At 38.8% G+C, this 18,031-nt stretch overlaps 1 protein-coding gene and 1 long non-coding RNA gene across 2 annotated transcripts; both read left to right on the plus strand.

The window, feature by feature from the left end:
* The first annotated feature begins 1,153 nt into the window (after positions 1-1,153).
* LOC135470698 (multiple epidermal growth factor-like domains protein 10) lies at positions 1,154-14,692 on the plus strand. The gene is made up of 9 exons (XM_064749732.1): positions 1,154-1,214; positions 2,074-2,119; positions 4,166-4,239; positions 5,695-5,934; positions 6,235-6,444; positions 7,132-7,281; positions 9,013-9,165; positions 14,283-14,394; positions 14,689-14,692. Exons 1-9 carry the CDS (start codon positions 1,154-1,156, stop codon positions 14,690-14,692), a joined length of 1,050 nt encoding a protein of 349 aa, XP_064605802.1.
* A 473-nt stretch (positions 14,693-15,165) lies between these two features.
* On the plus strand, positions 15,166-17,210 carry LOC135469691 (uncharacterized). Its single transcript, XR_010444349.1, has 3 exons — positions 15,166-15,408; positions 16,628-16,785; positions 17,119-17,210. It is a non-coding gene; the product is annotated as an uncharacterized LOC135469691 (long non-coding RNA).
* Positions 17,211-18,031: the final 821 nt, after the last annotated feature.

Consider the following 18,031-nt stretch of genomic DNA (forward strand, 5'->3'; position numbering starts at 1 on the left):
CGGGGGGTGTTGAAGGGAGGGGGGAGAAGGGAAAGCCACAATGTCCCTGTCCAAAGCCCATTGAGAGCCCCTTTTGCTTTAAAGAAGAATTAAGTTACGATTGTATTCTGGACATTTTATTCAAATCTACTGATGGAATGAATCCCAGACTTTGAACAACATTTATCGAACATTTTAGGAGTTAGGCACATTTCATCAGAATTAACACATATTTTTTAACCCTAACGAGCCATTCCAATCCCTTCGACGTTATTTAACTCAAATCTACTTGTCCAGTTATTCTTAAAGCTGGTACAAGTTCACCTAACATACATAGTCAGGGAAGACAGGAATTCTGCATATTTTATGCCTATCGATCACAGTAAAAATGAGTTTATTGTAAACAATATATATTAACGTTTAAATCATCAGGTAAATTTAATCTAAGTTGTGTGGAATAACCGCATGTCCGTAATATCAAAACTCGCCCTAATTTACCGAAGGGGGATTGCGTTATTACGAACTGGATGTATACGTTTCATTGTCCCGAAATTGTGTTACCATGGTTACATCTAGTAGAAGAAAACTGTCTTACATAAGGGACATCTTACATTGTCGGGTCACAGCCGATACATGCACAAACATATAGAACTAATAGAAGTGAATTCATTGTCACGTGTAGTGTTCTTTTCATATCATTTATGTATTTGCTATTCTCCTAAGTGGGTGCCTCAGGTTTGCTTTTTTGAAAAGCGGTCTTACGACAACATAGCCCTGAGTAATAGTAAACACACACGGGAGAGTTTAACACTGAAAGGTCTTTTGAAATGTTCAGGTATAAATATTCGTGATGTGAGTAACCACACCTACACAGACGACAGAGCTTGCCCTGGGAGGATCAGAGGGTCAGCGTCACTGTATACGCTCACCAAGCGTTTCCTTACGTATACTGACAAAGAGGTGAACACTGACGACACTGTTTTACCTAGATGCTTATATATTCATACACAGTAGATGTTCAGTAGATGTGGGAAGAACTTTACACCTGTACAGATTTAGCTTTCAGAAAGTCAAATACTGTGAGAATTCCTACTGTGTGGCAAATTACTTAAGGGCAGTATAGAGTTCAGTAATATAAACTGCCCCGAGAACTGAATAGGGATTGCCCTTAAACATGGAGGATCGCAAGAAACTGATTAGCCGAGCTCTTCTTCTTGTGATGGGTATAACATTTGGTAAGTATATTACTTACTGAGTTAGAATGTATTTGTTCAACATTTGTCACTGTGGAAAATGTACAGCGACACATTGATTGTCGCTTATGTAGTGAAGTTATCTTTAAGATTAAAAACCGGTACAGCCATTGTATTGACAGATGAGGAAATAAATGTGACTTTCTCTTATCTCGTTGCCGTGGCTTTAGGCTTTTAAATGACATTTTTCCTACTTATTGGTGTTGGCTTGAACACGTTGGCGATATGTTTCCACTTCTGCCTCCCTACTTCTCCATGCTGATGACAACAACCGTAAAGTCACCATACTGCAAACAGTTACTTATTTAATGGTTAGTTTATATATAAGCTTGTCTAGGACTTGAATAGCAGATGGCCAAAGAGATCATGCCATTATCATTTATGGGGACCAGTTTGGGACGGAGTTGCCAGATTTGCTTACATTAAAATAACATCTGTAACATAATTTATTTATTTGTTTGATCGGTGTTTTACGCCGTACTCAAGAATATTTCACCTATACGACGGCGGCCAGCATTATGTCACGGAGGACCCTCTGTAACATAATCAAAAAAGCAGTCACAGTTATTCATCAGTGAACCATCTCAAATTACTAATCATGACGTTTACGCCTGTATCTTGAAGAGAAAGAGAGTTATGAAACCAATAACCCGGACATAGACTATAATTAAGACACCAGAAGATACACACAGTATCTGTAGCATCAAAACGGCGCAATGGCTTGGAAGTTAGCACCCCAAGTTACTAATAAGAAATGTCATCATTTTAACCCGTTGGCATTTTGTTTTGGTCCGTGTACATGGTGTTTTAGGTACTGTTTATTTTTTAAGTTGTTCTCCAGTGCTGTATTACCAGAAAGAAGATGATTTAGACTATTTTGTTTTACAGTAGGTGCACAACAATGTTTAGGACAAACTCCATCTAGTAATACACCCAGTCTTCACTGTTGTCTTCGCGCATCATCTACATTGTTTTTCATTACAGAATTTCCTGACATGCAACTCTAAAATCCTTCTGCCGATTGATCCTATACTACAAAATATAACATATGCTTCATATATTTATTTTATATTACTTGTAAACAATTTCAAATACGGCAGTGTCAGAAACAGGGCTTAGAGTGAAGTTGATAAGAGATTAGGTATCTGGTGTCACTTTCCCCCAAGACATACCAGAGCATGCCACTCGCTTTTGAATAATTCTGACGTCACCCATGTCAGTGATGTATTGCCGTCGAAACTGGGCTTGTGCAGTTTAACGTTATTACTTAGAAAAAAATGATCTAACTTCATTTTCTTTGTAAGGATATGAATTTTTACCATATCGATGTGTAGAGCTCGTGTTGTAACGTACAGCTGACTAAAGACAATTTACAGAGTATGACTGATTTACAGGCAGCTGAATATAGGCGACTCGCTGAAAGAAACAGACTATTGTGTATGCCATCAGTCCCATGCTGGTGAATAAAACTATTCTCCTACCCCTTCTGAGTAGTCTTACTTGTCCACACTGTAAACATATTTGAGAGTAAAACCTAAACTGCACTCACATTTAATGCCAATTGTGTAGTAACATAAAGTGTGGAGAATTAAAAGTACAGTGCCGTTTTGTGTGTTTTTACACCTATAGTGCTACAAGGGCCCAAACATAATTGATGTGATGAATTGTTAAGTTTGGCATAAACCCCGTGGATACATAATTACCAGTATGATATTTACAAAGTAACAGGTAAGGTGAGTGTATGTAATTCGATGGCAGTACCCATGCTGTATATGTACACCAGGTATTTGTATAGAGAACTGTTTGTAGAGTACTGTCATATAAAATATAGAAAAAATGGTGCGCATACATACAAAGAGATCATTAAAAAAAACCCAGGCGAGGACCTGTCCCACACGCCAAACTCAGTCGGGCTATTGTGTCACGCCTGAGACGAACTGTTCACTCTGCTATGCTAATTTCAACTCTTACTGCTTAAGGTCGTATTATATAGTCACATTTCCCAGTGATTTTTGCTGATATTTAATGTTCCGACAACTCAAGGTTCTGCTGGCTTGTCCGGTCATACATGCGAATGGTTGCCAACAATCTTGTAAAGGGTCGTTTCCCAGGTCACTTCCAGATTTTCTTCCACTATAATTCTGACCGCCGTAGTATAAGCAAAATAATATTGAGTACGGCGTAAAGCATAAATAAAGTGTGCCGACTAATTAAATTCATAAAATAGAACATTCGCGAGAACAAATCAATTGGATCTGTTCCACAATCATCACGTTTAACATTAAGAACGTATGACTCCAAACAGACCTTACTGAACAACTAAGAATGCATATAATGTAGGAAATTAGGACGGGACCATGCAAGGAGAAGCACATGTTAAAAAGACGTAAAGTATGGTGTAGGCAAATGAATGAAATCAGTATTCAAATCGCGTATCAATCTAGTATGTAAGTTGACGATAATAAAATATGCATCTCGGTTGCGCTTTGATTCCAACTCTTCATGCATTGTATACCAAACGTGGCGATTTAATTCAACGCGATGGATATACAGGCTAAGGGCCGTATATCTTTAAACATGATAATCTTTAAACTTTGCTACACCCACATGGGAGAATTACACATGAAAAGATTTAAATTCAATAGAAATGATGCATTTTTCACTCTGTATTGTTATTTATTTCACAACTCATGGTAACAGGAAGAAAATGACTGCAGTTTTAGGTGTTATGTCTGTGTTAGGATTAGGATATAAGATTTTTATGCCTATTGTCCAATAACTAAGTGCCTTATCCACCCAGTAACTTAAATGGGCCAAATCAACATTTGCATAAAGAAGTAATAAAATCTAACCCGAAGAACATGTATTCTGGAAGTTAATTATGGGCGTCTATTAACTTCAGTGTGAGGCGAGTTGTGTGGCAACTGCTTGAGTCAGTGTAATGAGGAAACTGGACTATGTTCTGGCAACTGTACTCTTGGCTGGGATGGTCCTACTTGTTCCAGACGTAAGTATCACAATACCAAACACATAAATTTATACATGATGTGTGAGCATCCATATACATGTACATGTTGTTACACATTTAGGTAAATTTTCATCTGTCAGCTGTTTTCATTAATATATTAGGTAACCTACATTCGTAAAGCAAAGTAAATAATTATTTTATTTATTTATGGATTTGATTAATGTTTTACGCCGTACTCAAGAATATTTCAAATTCAGTCAAAATTATGGTTGGAAGAACAGAGACAGAGCCAGTAGACAATATGATTAGAAAACAGTAAAAGCATGTCAAATTTCACTTTGAATTTTTTTTTTATTAAGTGATATAGGTATTACTTATCTGGCATAATGTAAAGACGGAAAGGTATATATATTTCAATGTGATAGGAGTATTTTCAACTGCGTGTAAGTTTTGATCTTAACAAAATCAAAACTTCTAATTGCAGCCTCAGTAGTGGCCCATAAAATCAGCATTTGCTCATTTATATGCCAGTAAAATGTGAATACTGTTAGTTTATTTTTAAAAAAAGTGAGAGCCTTGTCCACACTGAGATATTGGTGAAATTTTACATACTTACCTCCTGGTCTCATCTCAGTTTCTGCTGGAACCACTGCTAAAAGCTGATGAAGCACCTAAAAAGAAGATGAGAATCGTATCGGCAGGATTACTTGTACAACAAAAACTTTGCTGACTGTAAATCTTTGTTGAAGGACAATTCAGTGCATTCTCTGACCTTTTGCTGGGGCTGTAGTGGAAACCATCATTTAGTGGGTGGCCTCCGTGGCTCAGTTGGTTCGCGAGCTACTGCAGCGTAATAAGCCAGGAGTCTCTCACCAAAGCGGTCGCTGTGAGTTCAAGTCCAGCTCATGTTGGCCTCCTCTCTGCTCGTACGTGGGGAGGTCTTGCAGCAACTTGGGGATGGTCGTGGGCTTCCCCGGCTTGGTTTCCACCCAACATAATGCTGACTGCCGTTGTATAAATGAAATATTCTTGAGTACGTGGTACACCACCAATCAAATAAATAAATAAATCATTTAGTTCGTAGATACATGACCTTGACGTGTACATCTCTGGCTTATGTGTCTAAGGCTTAGTGTCTGTACTTTTGTGAGTAGCCTGGCAATGTGCGATAGTTTCCTTGTTCTTAAAACTTGGCTATTTTTTAAGAAAATATGGATGGATCAGGGTTTAATTTGAAGTAAAATTTACTTTACTTTTGTTCTTGTTTAACAGTGAAGAAACGATACATTCCATTCCCGAGGCATTTCTAAGCATGAACAACCAAAGGACGTTTGTTGCATGTGTGTAAAAAAAATTAACTATTTAACAATTAACATGGAAAAGAATGCTGCTCTGACATAACATTATCTATAAAATACATCAAACTATACTCAGCAACATGTAACTATGATGTCTAACACCATGCTGATGCTGATACTGTGCTTCCGATGGCAGGAAATGTGGCATTTAACCAAAGCACGACGCAGTCTTCGGATTATAGCGAGAAAGGGTTCAACTTCACATCCGGACTCGCCGTTGATGGTAGGACTGCACTTCAGTTACTGAGTGAACCGTACACATGTACTCACACGACCAATGATCTACCCGCGTCCTGGACGGTGACACTGGATGCACAGTACAACATCTATAGGTTCAGGATATATAACAGGAATGATAGTGACTGTCCCGGTCCGTGTAAGTTAACTTTTTAGTGTCCTTAAAGAAGTTGATCTGGTCGAGAGTCCCTGCATCTTATCTTGCTGTGATGAATCTCCAGTGAGGTTGCAAGCTCAAATCTAGCCTTTGTTGTTCCTTGTTGTGGTTTTAAGCCAGGTGGTTTGTCAATTACCTGCCAAGCTCAGCTGGTTTTCCCAGGTATTTTTCAAGGAATGAGTTCTTAATATCGAAACCAGTCATATGCAGTTTAACACTATTAATTAAAAAATGCGTTCTAATTTTCATCCCCAACCACAAATTCTGTTGTTTTTGCTTCAGGTGGTAAACGACTTAACGGCTTCTCTCTGTCCGTTGGAAACTCCTCCCAGAGTTACAAAATCTGTTACCAGGACAACACCACAGCCGGAAAAGGTCCCGGGGATATCATCAACGGAGTTTGTAACGTCAGTGGTCCTGTGTTTGGGAACACTGTAAATATCTCGATAAACACTTCCAAATCACTCACTCTGTGTGAAGTACAGATTTTTGGTGAGTTTCTTAGACAACGAATAACGCCCTCTATAAAAATTAATTGTGTGAGAACGATTCCATACTTGTGAGATCACAAAAGCACACAAGCAACTGGCTCTCATAAACCCAGCTAATGGTTAGGTTTGCCGAACCTACGACTTCAGTTTTCTCATGACGTTGAATATCAGCGGTGATCGGGAAAGTTGAGTACGTTTGAACATCACCGGTGCCGACCCGCGGTGGACCCCTGGCGATAATGTATTTATTGGCGGTGGACCGCTGGCGAAAAAATGTATTTATCAGCGTTGGGCCACTGGCAATAATGCATTTACCTATGAGCTACAGGCTAAGAAAAAAAAACATAACGTATTCGGTTGGTAAATATAGCGTTTTGTTATGCAAAAGCTTCTACTTAAAAAGGTTGGAGTGAAAAAATCATCGGCAACATTTCCAGAGTAAATCTCGGATCAGCAATGAGCTAGAGTAAAGAAAAGAGTGGAACTAAATATGTGTTAGATGCATTTGACTTATAAAAGGTATTGCATTGTCTTCTGCTTGACGTGAGAACATAAACATGACCTCACAGTCATTTTTTCATTTGACTTTCGCAATTTCTGTGTTTCCTACACGTGTGTTAAGTTTCTATCAAAAGAATTCGTAATGTGTAGGCCTGTTATGTAAGTTTGTTCATTGTGTATGTATCAGTATGTGCCCCAGGGACGTATGGACCAGAGTGTGGGAGAAGATGTGGGAACTGTGCTCAGGGACCGTCTGCATGTAACACAACATCCGGGCACTGTCCACAGAGAACACCCAGGTGTATGGAGGGATACTCTGGTCTGAAATGTGACACAGGTAATTTGTAACAAACAAATGCTACATGTTCTTTTCGAATTTGTGTAAAGCAATGGAGCAAAGTATCAGTGACATATTACAGTCAGTTTCCATGAAATTCACCATTAAGGAATATATTCCTCTCCATTTCTTGTTTATCATATGAGGAGGTTTTATTCTGGCAGGAACAATGAACAGTTATGTCATTCAAAGATCGAGGTAATAGATTACTTTGTAACATACTTCAACTTCTTGTACATAATTTTGGTGTTTTTTAGTTACCACACATGTGGGATATCCTCAAAACGATCTGTCGGATGCTGTGCTATAATAGTTTTAATTAATGAGAACACATGTGTTTATCTTGAGACAATCACATCACATGCATCTCATATAAACCTTAGGTGCATTTCATATAAACAGTATTTCCATTTTAAATACTGTATAAAATTACATGTACTCAGCTGTGATGACCGCTTCGGTGGCCTAATAGTTGCCACGAAGTCGGGAGACACAGGATCAACCCTAGATCAAGTCATATCAAAGGTTTTAAAAATGGATCTTGGGACTCTTGTCGCTCAGCACCGTTAGGTTGGAGGAGGGACAATTGACTGGTTGGACAAGTGTCAGTATAGTGTGGCTGGGTCTGGTACATGTGGCATGATACTGATAGGTGGCGGCAGCATTTTGGCGGCATGAATTAGTTCTGCCACAAAATGATATATTATATGTACATGTGCACAAAGGTAATGACTTTTCATTGTCATATGGCTAAAAAAAGTACATGTACGACATTTAGCACCAAACATAAAAACACATTGTAACCTTTAGACACACATATTAGATTGTGAGATGAAATGTGGAAATTGCTGTAAGGTGACGGAGTCTGTGACGTTACAGTCGGTTATTGCCCTGACCGGATACCAACATGCATGCCGGGATACTCTGATGTGACATGTGACACGTTTGGGTTTCATTATTGTGACATGCGATACTATACATTTAGTGAACGATAATATAAATGATTACAGTTTAGAACATCAACACCGGCAATATGATACTCACAACGTTGTGAGAACATTTTAGAACCGGGAAATTCTGCTCTCTTCGAAGTGATAACAATAACATTCAAAAGAGATCAACAATTTTACAGCCAGTTGTTAAGTCTATCAATTAAAGCATTTTAAATAGTCAATACCTCTAATCTACTGGAAATATACGTAATGGTAAAGGCTAATTCTCATAAAATACTAAATTATAGGATCGCTGCTATCTCCAGCATGCAGCCAGCACAATGGACTAAGGAATCGGGATGTAGAACTGCATGTCGAAAGTGCAAAATGCCAGGCATCCATGCGTTCAAATAGACGGTAGTAGGCGTCAACCGAAGTGGTTGTTCCGTGCAAATAATTGCAATGCAAAAAATATATAGAGTAAAACCAGAGCAGCGACTAAAGTGTGGTACCTGGCAAATGGTTACACTTAACGTTTTAGTGATGCTTTAAAGACGCAATCAGTATAAAATAGTTGACAATCATACAGCCTCCCTTAGCCTTCGGTAAAATTTGGTTTCCAACAAATGTATGTGTTATTTTGTATATCAAAAAGACAAAACTACATAGCCTTAAACAACTTATATGGAAGCTTTCTACAATTCCACCACAAGTGCAAAGAACAAAAAATAGGGAAAAATCAAATAGTATTATTAAAAAAATAACAATAATGCCGCCTATGAAATGACGTGCTTTGCAGAATGTAGAAACAACACGTGGGGGAAAGATTGCCAAGAGACATGTGGAAACTGTTACAACAAAACTGAGTGTAACGCTGTCACTGGTGAATGCCCTCTAGCGACGGGGAATCCCCGGTGTGACCTAGGATATACCGGAACTGATTGTGTAAAAGGTGAGTATGCTGTTATTTAGCGTTCTGCACATTTCCGCCTTTTCTTGAACTAAGTTGTTGAAAATATGTTTCAAAAAGAAATACACAAATGTTAACCCTTTCTTAGTTCAGCCTAACTACCCTGTAATACGGAATATATATGTCTGACTGGCATTGGTGACCTTTCCTACACTTTTCTTTTGAGGCTGTCCAGGAGAGAATCATTAAAGTTACTCTGTGTTCCTTCAAAAACAACGGTGCAAGATTTGTGGATTATATGTTACTATTTCTGTAACGCGTATAGCTTTGCAATTTACGTTTCCCGTGAAATAATTAGGTACAACGTGTATGTGCCCCTTAAACAAAAACTATGTAAATTTTTAGGGCTCACATGGCTCAATAATGGTTGCAATTTTACCGCATTGTATATTATTAGTTACATGGTTACTCAGTGATAGGATACGCAAATATATGGTGTTAAAAATTCTCACACTGAGTGAGGCGTCAGGCGCAACGAATTTACCCTACAAAGACCCATCAATTCAGTGCAGAAGACCGATGTATAGTCGAATCGCGCTTTATCAATATGACCATAACATGACTCAAGAAAGGGAGATAACCTACTTACAAGAACCATTTGACGTTGTCTGCAGGAAATGAGAATATCTCTGTACCCTACTTTTTGCCAAATAAGGGACAACATGAGGTTGCTGTACATATACGTGAGCCAGTTGTTTACTGTCGAAAGAGCAAGCTAAGCCCCATGACCCCCAACTATTAACAGCATGCCTAAATGTGTGGGCATGTTTTCCCTCAGAGGTATATGACTACATAGAATCCAAGTTAAACTTCATCTTATTAATAAGGCTCGCTTAGCTTTTTTTTCTGTTCTGTTACACCATACCTTTGAGAGGCCCCATAAGCCTTTAAGATTGAATCCCAAGAAAAAACACCAAAACTGAATCAGAAAGTCACCTTTACTTGTATTTATTTAGACATTATTAAGTATTAAATCAACCTACGTTTGTTCTCTTTCTCACAAGTTTACAATTACGTTAGCACAGCATTTGCATATTCTGTGGTGTCTTTCTTCATGGGTGCTCTCTTGCCAACAGGTTTACAGCAACGTTAACACAGCATTTGCATATGCTGTGGTGTCTTTCTTGATAGGTTTGTTATTTTACCTTGCAAAAGTACACTCTGACCACCAACCTCCGGTTTTTCTAATTCTGTCAATAGGTAATGAACACGGGTTGACCTTTGAAACAGAGGCTGCCATCACACTGTGAGGCTTATATTTAGTAACATCTATTCCAGACCCAAGCAAGCAAATTTTCAACCACCTACAAATTGTGTCCCTACTGACTTTAAAATGAGATTTGACATAACCGATGAATAGTTTGGTTTTACTCTTTCTAAGACTATTTGTGCGCTTAATATATTCTACTAGCGCCGTATATACACAAAGTCTCCTATCTGTTGGATAGGCCATAACCTATCCTAGATAACCTATATTAGATAAATCTTTGTAACTCCCATATTTAGAGGATTATATCCAGGTCTGCTCTGCTTCAAGTCCGAGACAGTAAAACTAAACGTAAACATACCAACACTTGTGTGCATATTATTAATGTCTAACAAATGAAATGTTTCACTTCTAATTGCAGTCATAAGAGCAATCACTATTGCCGTCCTAATGCTAAGGTCTTTAAGTGAAATAAATTTATCTGGCGATAAACTTTTAATGCACCACAACACTTTAATGACACCCCATATTTCTAAATATATTGGGTAAGGTGGCCGTTCATTGAAAAAAGTCATCATAGATCTTATTACTAAAAAGCTCTGCTTGTGCGAAAATGCAGAACTACAGAAATATCTCCTGGCACTGGATCTGTTTGTTGCCTATTGCAAAAATCCGCCTATCTGGACACATAGGTGTTGTATTGTTTTTGAGTTTATGGCTTCCAGGAAAATGTAGGATGAAATTGGCAGCGTGTGTTGAAATGTTCTGGTTTTTAACAGATCTCCTGACAATCTGGATGCTAAGAATTTTAGTTTCCCCTGACGAGGGTGCAGGGCTGAGCTGTGGGAAAAAGCCAGTAGATCCGTGCTTTGTGGAAAATACTATGGTACTGCTGTCAGTATGCACAGCAAAGGGAGAAAACCAGGTTTTTATAAGCCAGGCAGGGTCTATGAAGATGCTGGTCCCCTCATCTTCTCCAATCTATTGTAGACACGCTGGGTATAAGGCTAAAAGGTGAAAATGGGTAGAAATAAATGTTAGACCAAGAGACTGTAAAAGCATTTACATGAACAGCAGGTGAATGTCCTAGAAACATACTTGTCCAACTTTAGCATTTAGACGAGATACAAACAAGTCGTTCTCTGGCTTCCCAAACCTCATCACAGTTTTCTAATAGACACCTGTGTGTAACGCCCACACTGTGCGGTCATAGAAAATTCTATTCTTCTAGTCTGCTGTGTGATGAGTCTTCTCAAGTATGTTTTTAGATGTGTTTAGAGGCCGAGATCCAAAATCTGTCCTGAGATACACCAGTTCCACACTTGTACACCAGGTCATTAACCAGGATTGACTTTGTCGCTCCCATGCGATTGACTTGACCTCACCGCATTAGTATAATCCACGACTGGATATGAATATCATTGTCACACTTAGCAGAAGTACGCAGCGCCAAATAGCTTCACAGTAACTCCAAATAACTTATATTTTAATAAGTTTTCTGAACAAGCACCCCAAAGTAGATTGGAAGCTTGGCAACTTACATTTTTTGTGTCGGGTTTGCGAAATAAGTTGCGTTTTTGACATTGCAGTTCCTCAGCCCACTAGTGGAGGTCTTTTTTATTTATCCTATAATTTTTTTTAAACCATCATAATCACCCACTGCCTTTGAGGACATTTATTTTGTTCCTTTCTAAGCTTCTGTTCTGTGGCATATTCGACCCCAGAACAAAAAGAAACCATGGTACCTATTAGAGATGCCAACTGTTGACTATTTATTCTTTTATTTGACCAGTGAACGGCATCTATCTATCAACATATCTCCCTTTCCTTTATCATTGTAACTTCCATTTTCCCTCTTTCAATATAATAAACCTAAATTGTTTATTTTTAAGCTTAGTTTTTGAACATTGATAGTAAATCATAAAGATTCAAGCAAATCAACAGATGTTTCTAAAGTTTGCCGTAGAGACCAGGTAGGGAGTCAAATTCAATTGTCCAACCATAGGCAGTTTCCAGTGTACTTTCATCAGAAATTATTTGTCTCTATTTACTGATATAATCTTTATTACGACCTGCCGTAAAAGGTTGCTTATTTCCATTTAATTGATCAACAACTGCCTTCGGCGTCGTTAATCTCTGCTGGTTTTGCTCCACCTGTTTCTCTGTGAACCCGTCTGCAGGTTGGGACGACCCCATCGGCAGTTTAAACCTGTGCTGCCGGTGTAATACGGAATACCTGACCTCTGAACTCCATGCTTCTTCGTCCACTATTTCGGAGGCTAACAGCCATCCGATTGACATCTTGTATGCTCTCTACCTTTTTCTCCAGTTTACTCCCAAATAAAAATTTGCAGTAAGCAACTGGGGATGAACATAAACGCTGGTAATCTGGACTCAGCATAGCCTTCATAATCTCACGTCGTCGAAGATATAAATTATGAAAATTAGTATGTCTCAGTAAAGCGAGTGCATGCAGGCACCAGCAGGATGCCCGCAGACTCTTATTCCCTTTTTGCAGGCTTGTAAGATATCGGAGTGACGCAAATTCCTGCTTTAACCAGACAAGGCAGCGTTACTTTAAGTTTGCTGTCCATTATTAAAGTAACAGTGGTTAGAATGCCCCATACTAGTTGCTTAAAACGGTTACCGTTCAAGCATTTATATTTTTCTGGTTTCAAATTGTATTTAGATAAGTCTTTATAACGCTCATCCTCAATTCCATTTTGAAATTATCCACTAACAATCTCCGCCTCGTCTCATCTACATTTCCCTCACATTGTTCATGGAGAGCATTTTCCTCCTCAACATCGGGGATTTGATCACCCTCCCGGTCTATAAAAGACGACAGACGAGTTAGTTATTCAGGTGGCTCATTAAGGGTGAGAATCAGAGTCTCGCCCTAATCATATTTATAGTCGGACCACAATGAGGCCACTTTACCGCTGATTTCAGTCTGACTAGCCAATATTTTAGTCGACACTTTTCTAGTTTCAGAACTGCCTTCCTATGTTTGTTTCGTAGGAAGCTTTTCCTTTTCTTTGGAAGGTTTAGATTTCCCTTTACAATGCTTTTGCACTAAAACTGAACCACCGCATGGTTCAGGACAGTGTTGACCTACTTTCTTCCTACTTTCTACTGTCTTGCAATGGCTGCATGCCATGTTGACTCGTTGACCCACCGCGTGACTCAACTACTATTAGGAAACCATGTTACAGAACTTTCACCGAATCCAGCGCATTTTGATTGACCACTGCTTGTCAAGAACCAGCCTCGCTGAACCTAGTAGTTCTAAGTTTCGTAATTACACCAACCATATCTGGTACAAACACGTATTTTGTCTCCAACACGGGCGATATCATAGGACATAACTGCCCACGACAAACACGTTGTTAGCACTGGCTCACACAGGCACATGACAATCTCATTGGGTCCCTCAGAGGTATGACCTAACAGAGCTTTGTTTTGATCGGCTCTCAGTTGTGTGACTGTATGGTACTTAGTTCATTATTTAAAACTAATCTATGACTTTAATTGACCACACCAACTTGTGAACATAACTGTTGGAAAATCCAATCGTTGAGAAATAATTATATGCTAGGTTTAGACCATAGTGAACACGTGCGGCAAATCATCTTGACCTATGCCATTAATGTGGTTATGGTAAAGCTATTCTCCACAATCACCAAATACAACGCCTCGCTCAGTGGCATTATACTGACACCGGACCAACAAGTAATTTTTTTATTTGTCAAGCGGGGTTATACCAACGTATCTCGACTCAAACATGCATGTTGTCAAGGTCGTGCCAAAGTAAGAATACACTAGCAGTAGACAGAACTCCTTGAGATAATAAGTATTCAGGGTTTTCTGGTAGTTGCTGTTTTCACTTCAGAAGCACAAATATCACCTGGCCGTAAGGTTGACCCTGCATACATAGGCGGTGGAGTGGCTGCAGCTGTCGTGTTGATCACTATAGTTGTTGTTGTTGTCATGGTCACAGTTAGGTATGTATACTTGATACCTTGTGTTCCCACTGCAGACACCCTATTGGTACATAGAAATACATGTATTACGTCAATGTAGGTTCAATACAACTGTATGTTAAAGGATTCTGTTGATTACCAGCTCCATACCGGTACAAGGATACGTGTTGGGAGGCACTTACGGGCGTTTGATCAAAATGGCACATTGCTTTACTATGATGGGTTACAAGTCAAGTTCAAGTTTTGGAACTACTCCTCTATAATAAACAATCATACTGCTGGTTTTCCATGTTTTGTACTATTTTTTCAAAACAGTTAGATTGGCTATTCAAAATTGATTTATTTTATTTATTTATTTAATTGCTGTTTTACTCTGTACTCAAGAATATTCCACTTACACGACGGCGGCCAGCATTATGGTGGGTGGAAACCGGGCACAGCCCGTGGAAAACAAACGACCATCCGCAGGTTGCTGGAAAACCTTCCCCACATACGGCCGGAGAGGTATTCAGCATGAGCTGGACTTGAACTCACAGCGAACGCATTGGTGAGAGACTCCTGGGTCATTACGCTATGTTGGCGCGCTAACCAACTGAGCCACGGAGGGCCACCATTCTGAATTGAAATTTTATATATGATTTCATGGAGACAGGCTGCAGGCATCGTTTGAGATTAGGCCACTTTGACACAAATTCTCAGTTTTCATTCCGGTATTTGGTTATTGTTCTGACAGCTTATATCGATATGGGATATACTTGCTCTCACAAAACTTTGCACACGTCTTGATTTTGAAAGAAGATAAAGCCATACGAATTCTTAAATCTGTTACCAATTCACCGTCATAGATTATGTTTTTGTACGGCTTGTTAATTAAATTATGCTCCAGTGGATCACCTTTTCCAATGCAAGTATGTTTTTGATTATGCAGATATTACAGAAGACGACGTAGAGAAGCCCACAAGTCTGATGATCATGACCATCAGACAGAGGGTAGAATATTCCAACCAGATAACAGGGAGCCACAGGATAACATAGGTATGGACATCAACAGTTAAACCTAATCTACCAATAAACTCAAATTACACTGGCATGAAATTGTGCATTTTTGTGGCTCAGTTGCCAACAGCGCTGGCTGCGTGCGACTACCAGTCTCCTGACCAGTAAGATCAACAGTACGAATCCAGCTGTAGCTGTTTGCTTGTCAGGTAGCTGGTTTATTATCAGGACACTCGTGAACAGGGAAGTAGATTCCCCTGCTGCCCTTGGTGGCAATACGCTGTCAACGGTTTTTTGTACACCCGTCTGTGCAGTCGTATATTGAAGAAGAGGAAAAAATATAAAATCATATCAAAATCCGATAAAAAAATGTGCAAACCTATTTGCAAAGATGCTTTTTAATTGATTGTTTTCTAATTTTCGTTAAAGAGAAAAAAACACCAGAAAATCATTTTGTATGGTGGGTATTTGGGACCTCTTGGCACATACTGTCGTTGCGTAAAATGTTATGACTGAGGACATAACACAGGCTTGATAAATATATTTACGTCAGAACTGGCTTTCAGCTAGCAAATGTGTTCATCCAGAATTTTGATAATGTCTATACTTTTAATATGTTCATAAATATTATCATAATTCAGAATAAATTGATATGTTTGGGTTTAACCAACAAATTAACATAGAAACGAATTTATTAGACATACATCACTTTTATATTTAAAGCATTATTATGCAAAGACAATATATACAAATCCCAAATACCCACCGTGCAAAAATGATTTCCAGTTGACTTTTCTCCTGAAAGAAAAAATCGAACAAAATATTAAAGATCAATTAAGTTTTCACCCTGTTTTATCTGATTTGTATGTTGTCCTCACCTATTATGCTTGACGTTCCACCAATTCATTGTGCACGTACTTACGTAGCAAAGGGGGAAATTCGTCATCAAATTGTGATTAATTGTCAGTAATAAGTTCGTCAGTTTACCCGGGCACAACTACACCTATAATTGCATGGTCACCATGGTATAATTAAACAATTCTTGAGCATAGAGTTTCAGTAATTGTTCAACCGATCAGTCAATAATTTAGACGTGTTTCACGAAGTCTTGCTCAAAACTGAAAGAGTTTGTTGTTTGGGTCTTCGAGCGTTTATGATCAGAACGACCTATTTATGTCTATTTAATACTTGAAAAACCACTGTTAAGAAAGCCATAAACAAATTTCTAGTGTACATGTACATGCTTCACATTTCACAGCGTTTGAGGACGACAGCAATGATCCGGATGACGAATCACAGGGTGACGTCAATCCTTACGTTAACGCTGACGTCGTCCCCTCTACGGTGCCTGTCGAGGAGTTCCCAGACTACTTCGTGAGGAGAAATGCCGGAAAAGGATTCAAGAAAGAATTTGAGGTAATGACACATTTTGTAGGTCGGTAATGCCGTCGGCTACCATAGCCCCAAGATTACATGATAATGAATGGAATTGCTGTGGCTTAAAAGACCTGTCCCACTCACCTGTGAAAATGTTTGTGTTCACAAGTGATCTGCTTTAGGTTTCGTTCCATATGTTTGTGCCATTGTGACAACGGTTGCCATTCATTTTAATATAGGAATCTCTGAGCTATACTAACCAGTTATCGAAATTTACCCGGTGAGAGATAGGAACGAAAACATGCAGAAAGAAGAGGTTTAAATGTGAATATATAAACACAACTTTTTATGTATGTCTATAATGTCTTCCAGACATTCCTGGTGGGCTTGCAGGCAAAACACACTGCGGCGGACAGACCCAAGAACAAAGCCAAAAGCCGTTATCGCAGCCTTGTAGCGTGTGAGTATTTTAGCTTAGTCGTGGTATGTAACCTGGCTAAACTGCTCTAAGATGAAAAAAATGCTGCAGCTTTAAAGATTATATCTTTAAAAAGGATACACGAATGTTTTGGAATAATCATTGATTCTGCGGATCCAAAACCATATCACACTGTCGACCTACCTGACGTTACTGGTAAAATCCTCACGTTGGTAGAAGCTTACTTAAGTTACGGCCTCTCTAACATAACAAGGGATTGAAGGCGTTATCTGAGCAGGAATGAAGCGGAATATTTATTTTGGTTCCCAAGGGTGTGCATCTGTACAAGTAATGACAACACAAAAGCACAACCAAGGCAAAAAAAAAAAATGAAGGTGGAAAAATGTACCTTAAATAGCTGGAATCACAGAATAAGGTAGTTTCCAATCCGAACTCTTGTCACCACTAACGGTAAAAAGGCGCCATGTGTCATGGGACTTGTCAGAAATGTAAGGCAACTATTTTCATTGCATTTACTATACAAAAATAGTTCTTAAAAGTTTCTCATAAAGGGAGGCGAACGAAACTGAAAAACGGGACATTCGTGAGCATAAGACTCACCTGAAGAGAAGATGTGATATATTATGTGCCTTTAAAACACAGCGAGACAGGTGATCGGTCGTCTCCAAGTGTATGCTAGACTGGCGTGGTACATCTTTAAGCTTACCTCTTCTTAAGAAGTTGGGATAAAAAATGTTGATGTTTTTCTTTATCTTTGTTTGTTAGTAACGATGTAATTGGATACAGACATAATATGTAGTTACGTTTCAAATGATTTTTTTTCAAATGAAATTATTTGAACGGTAT

Source organism: Liolophura sinensis, chromosome 7 (genome assembly GCF_032854445.1).
Source record: "Liolophura sinensis isolate JHLJ2023 chromosome 7, CUHK_Ljap_v2, whole genome shotgun sequence".
Lineage (NCBI taxonomy): Eukaryota > Metazoa > Mollusca > Polyplacophora > Chitonida > Chitonidae > Liolophura > Liolophura sinensis.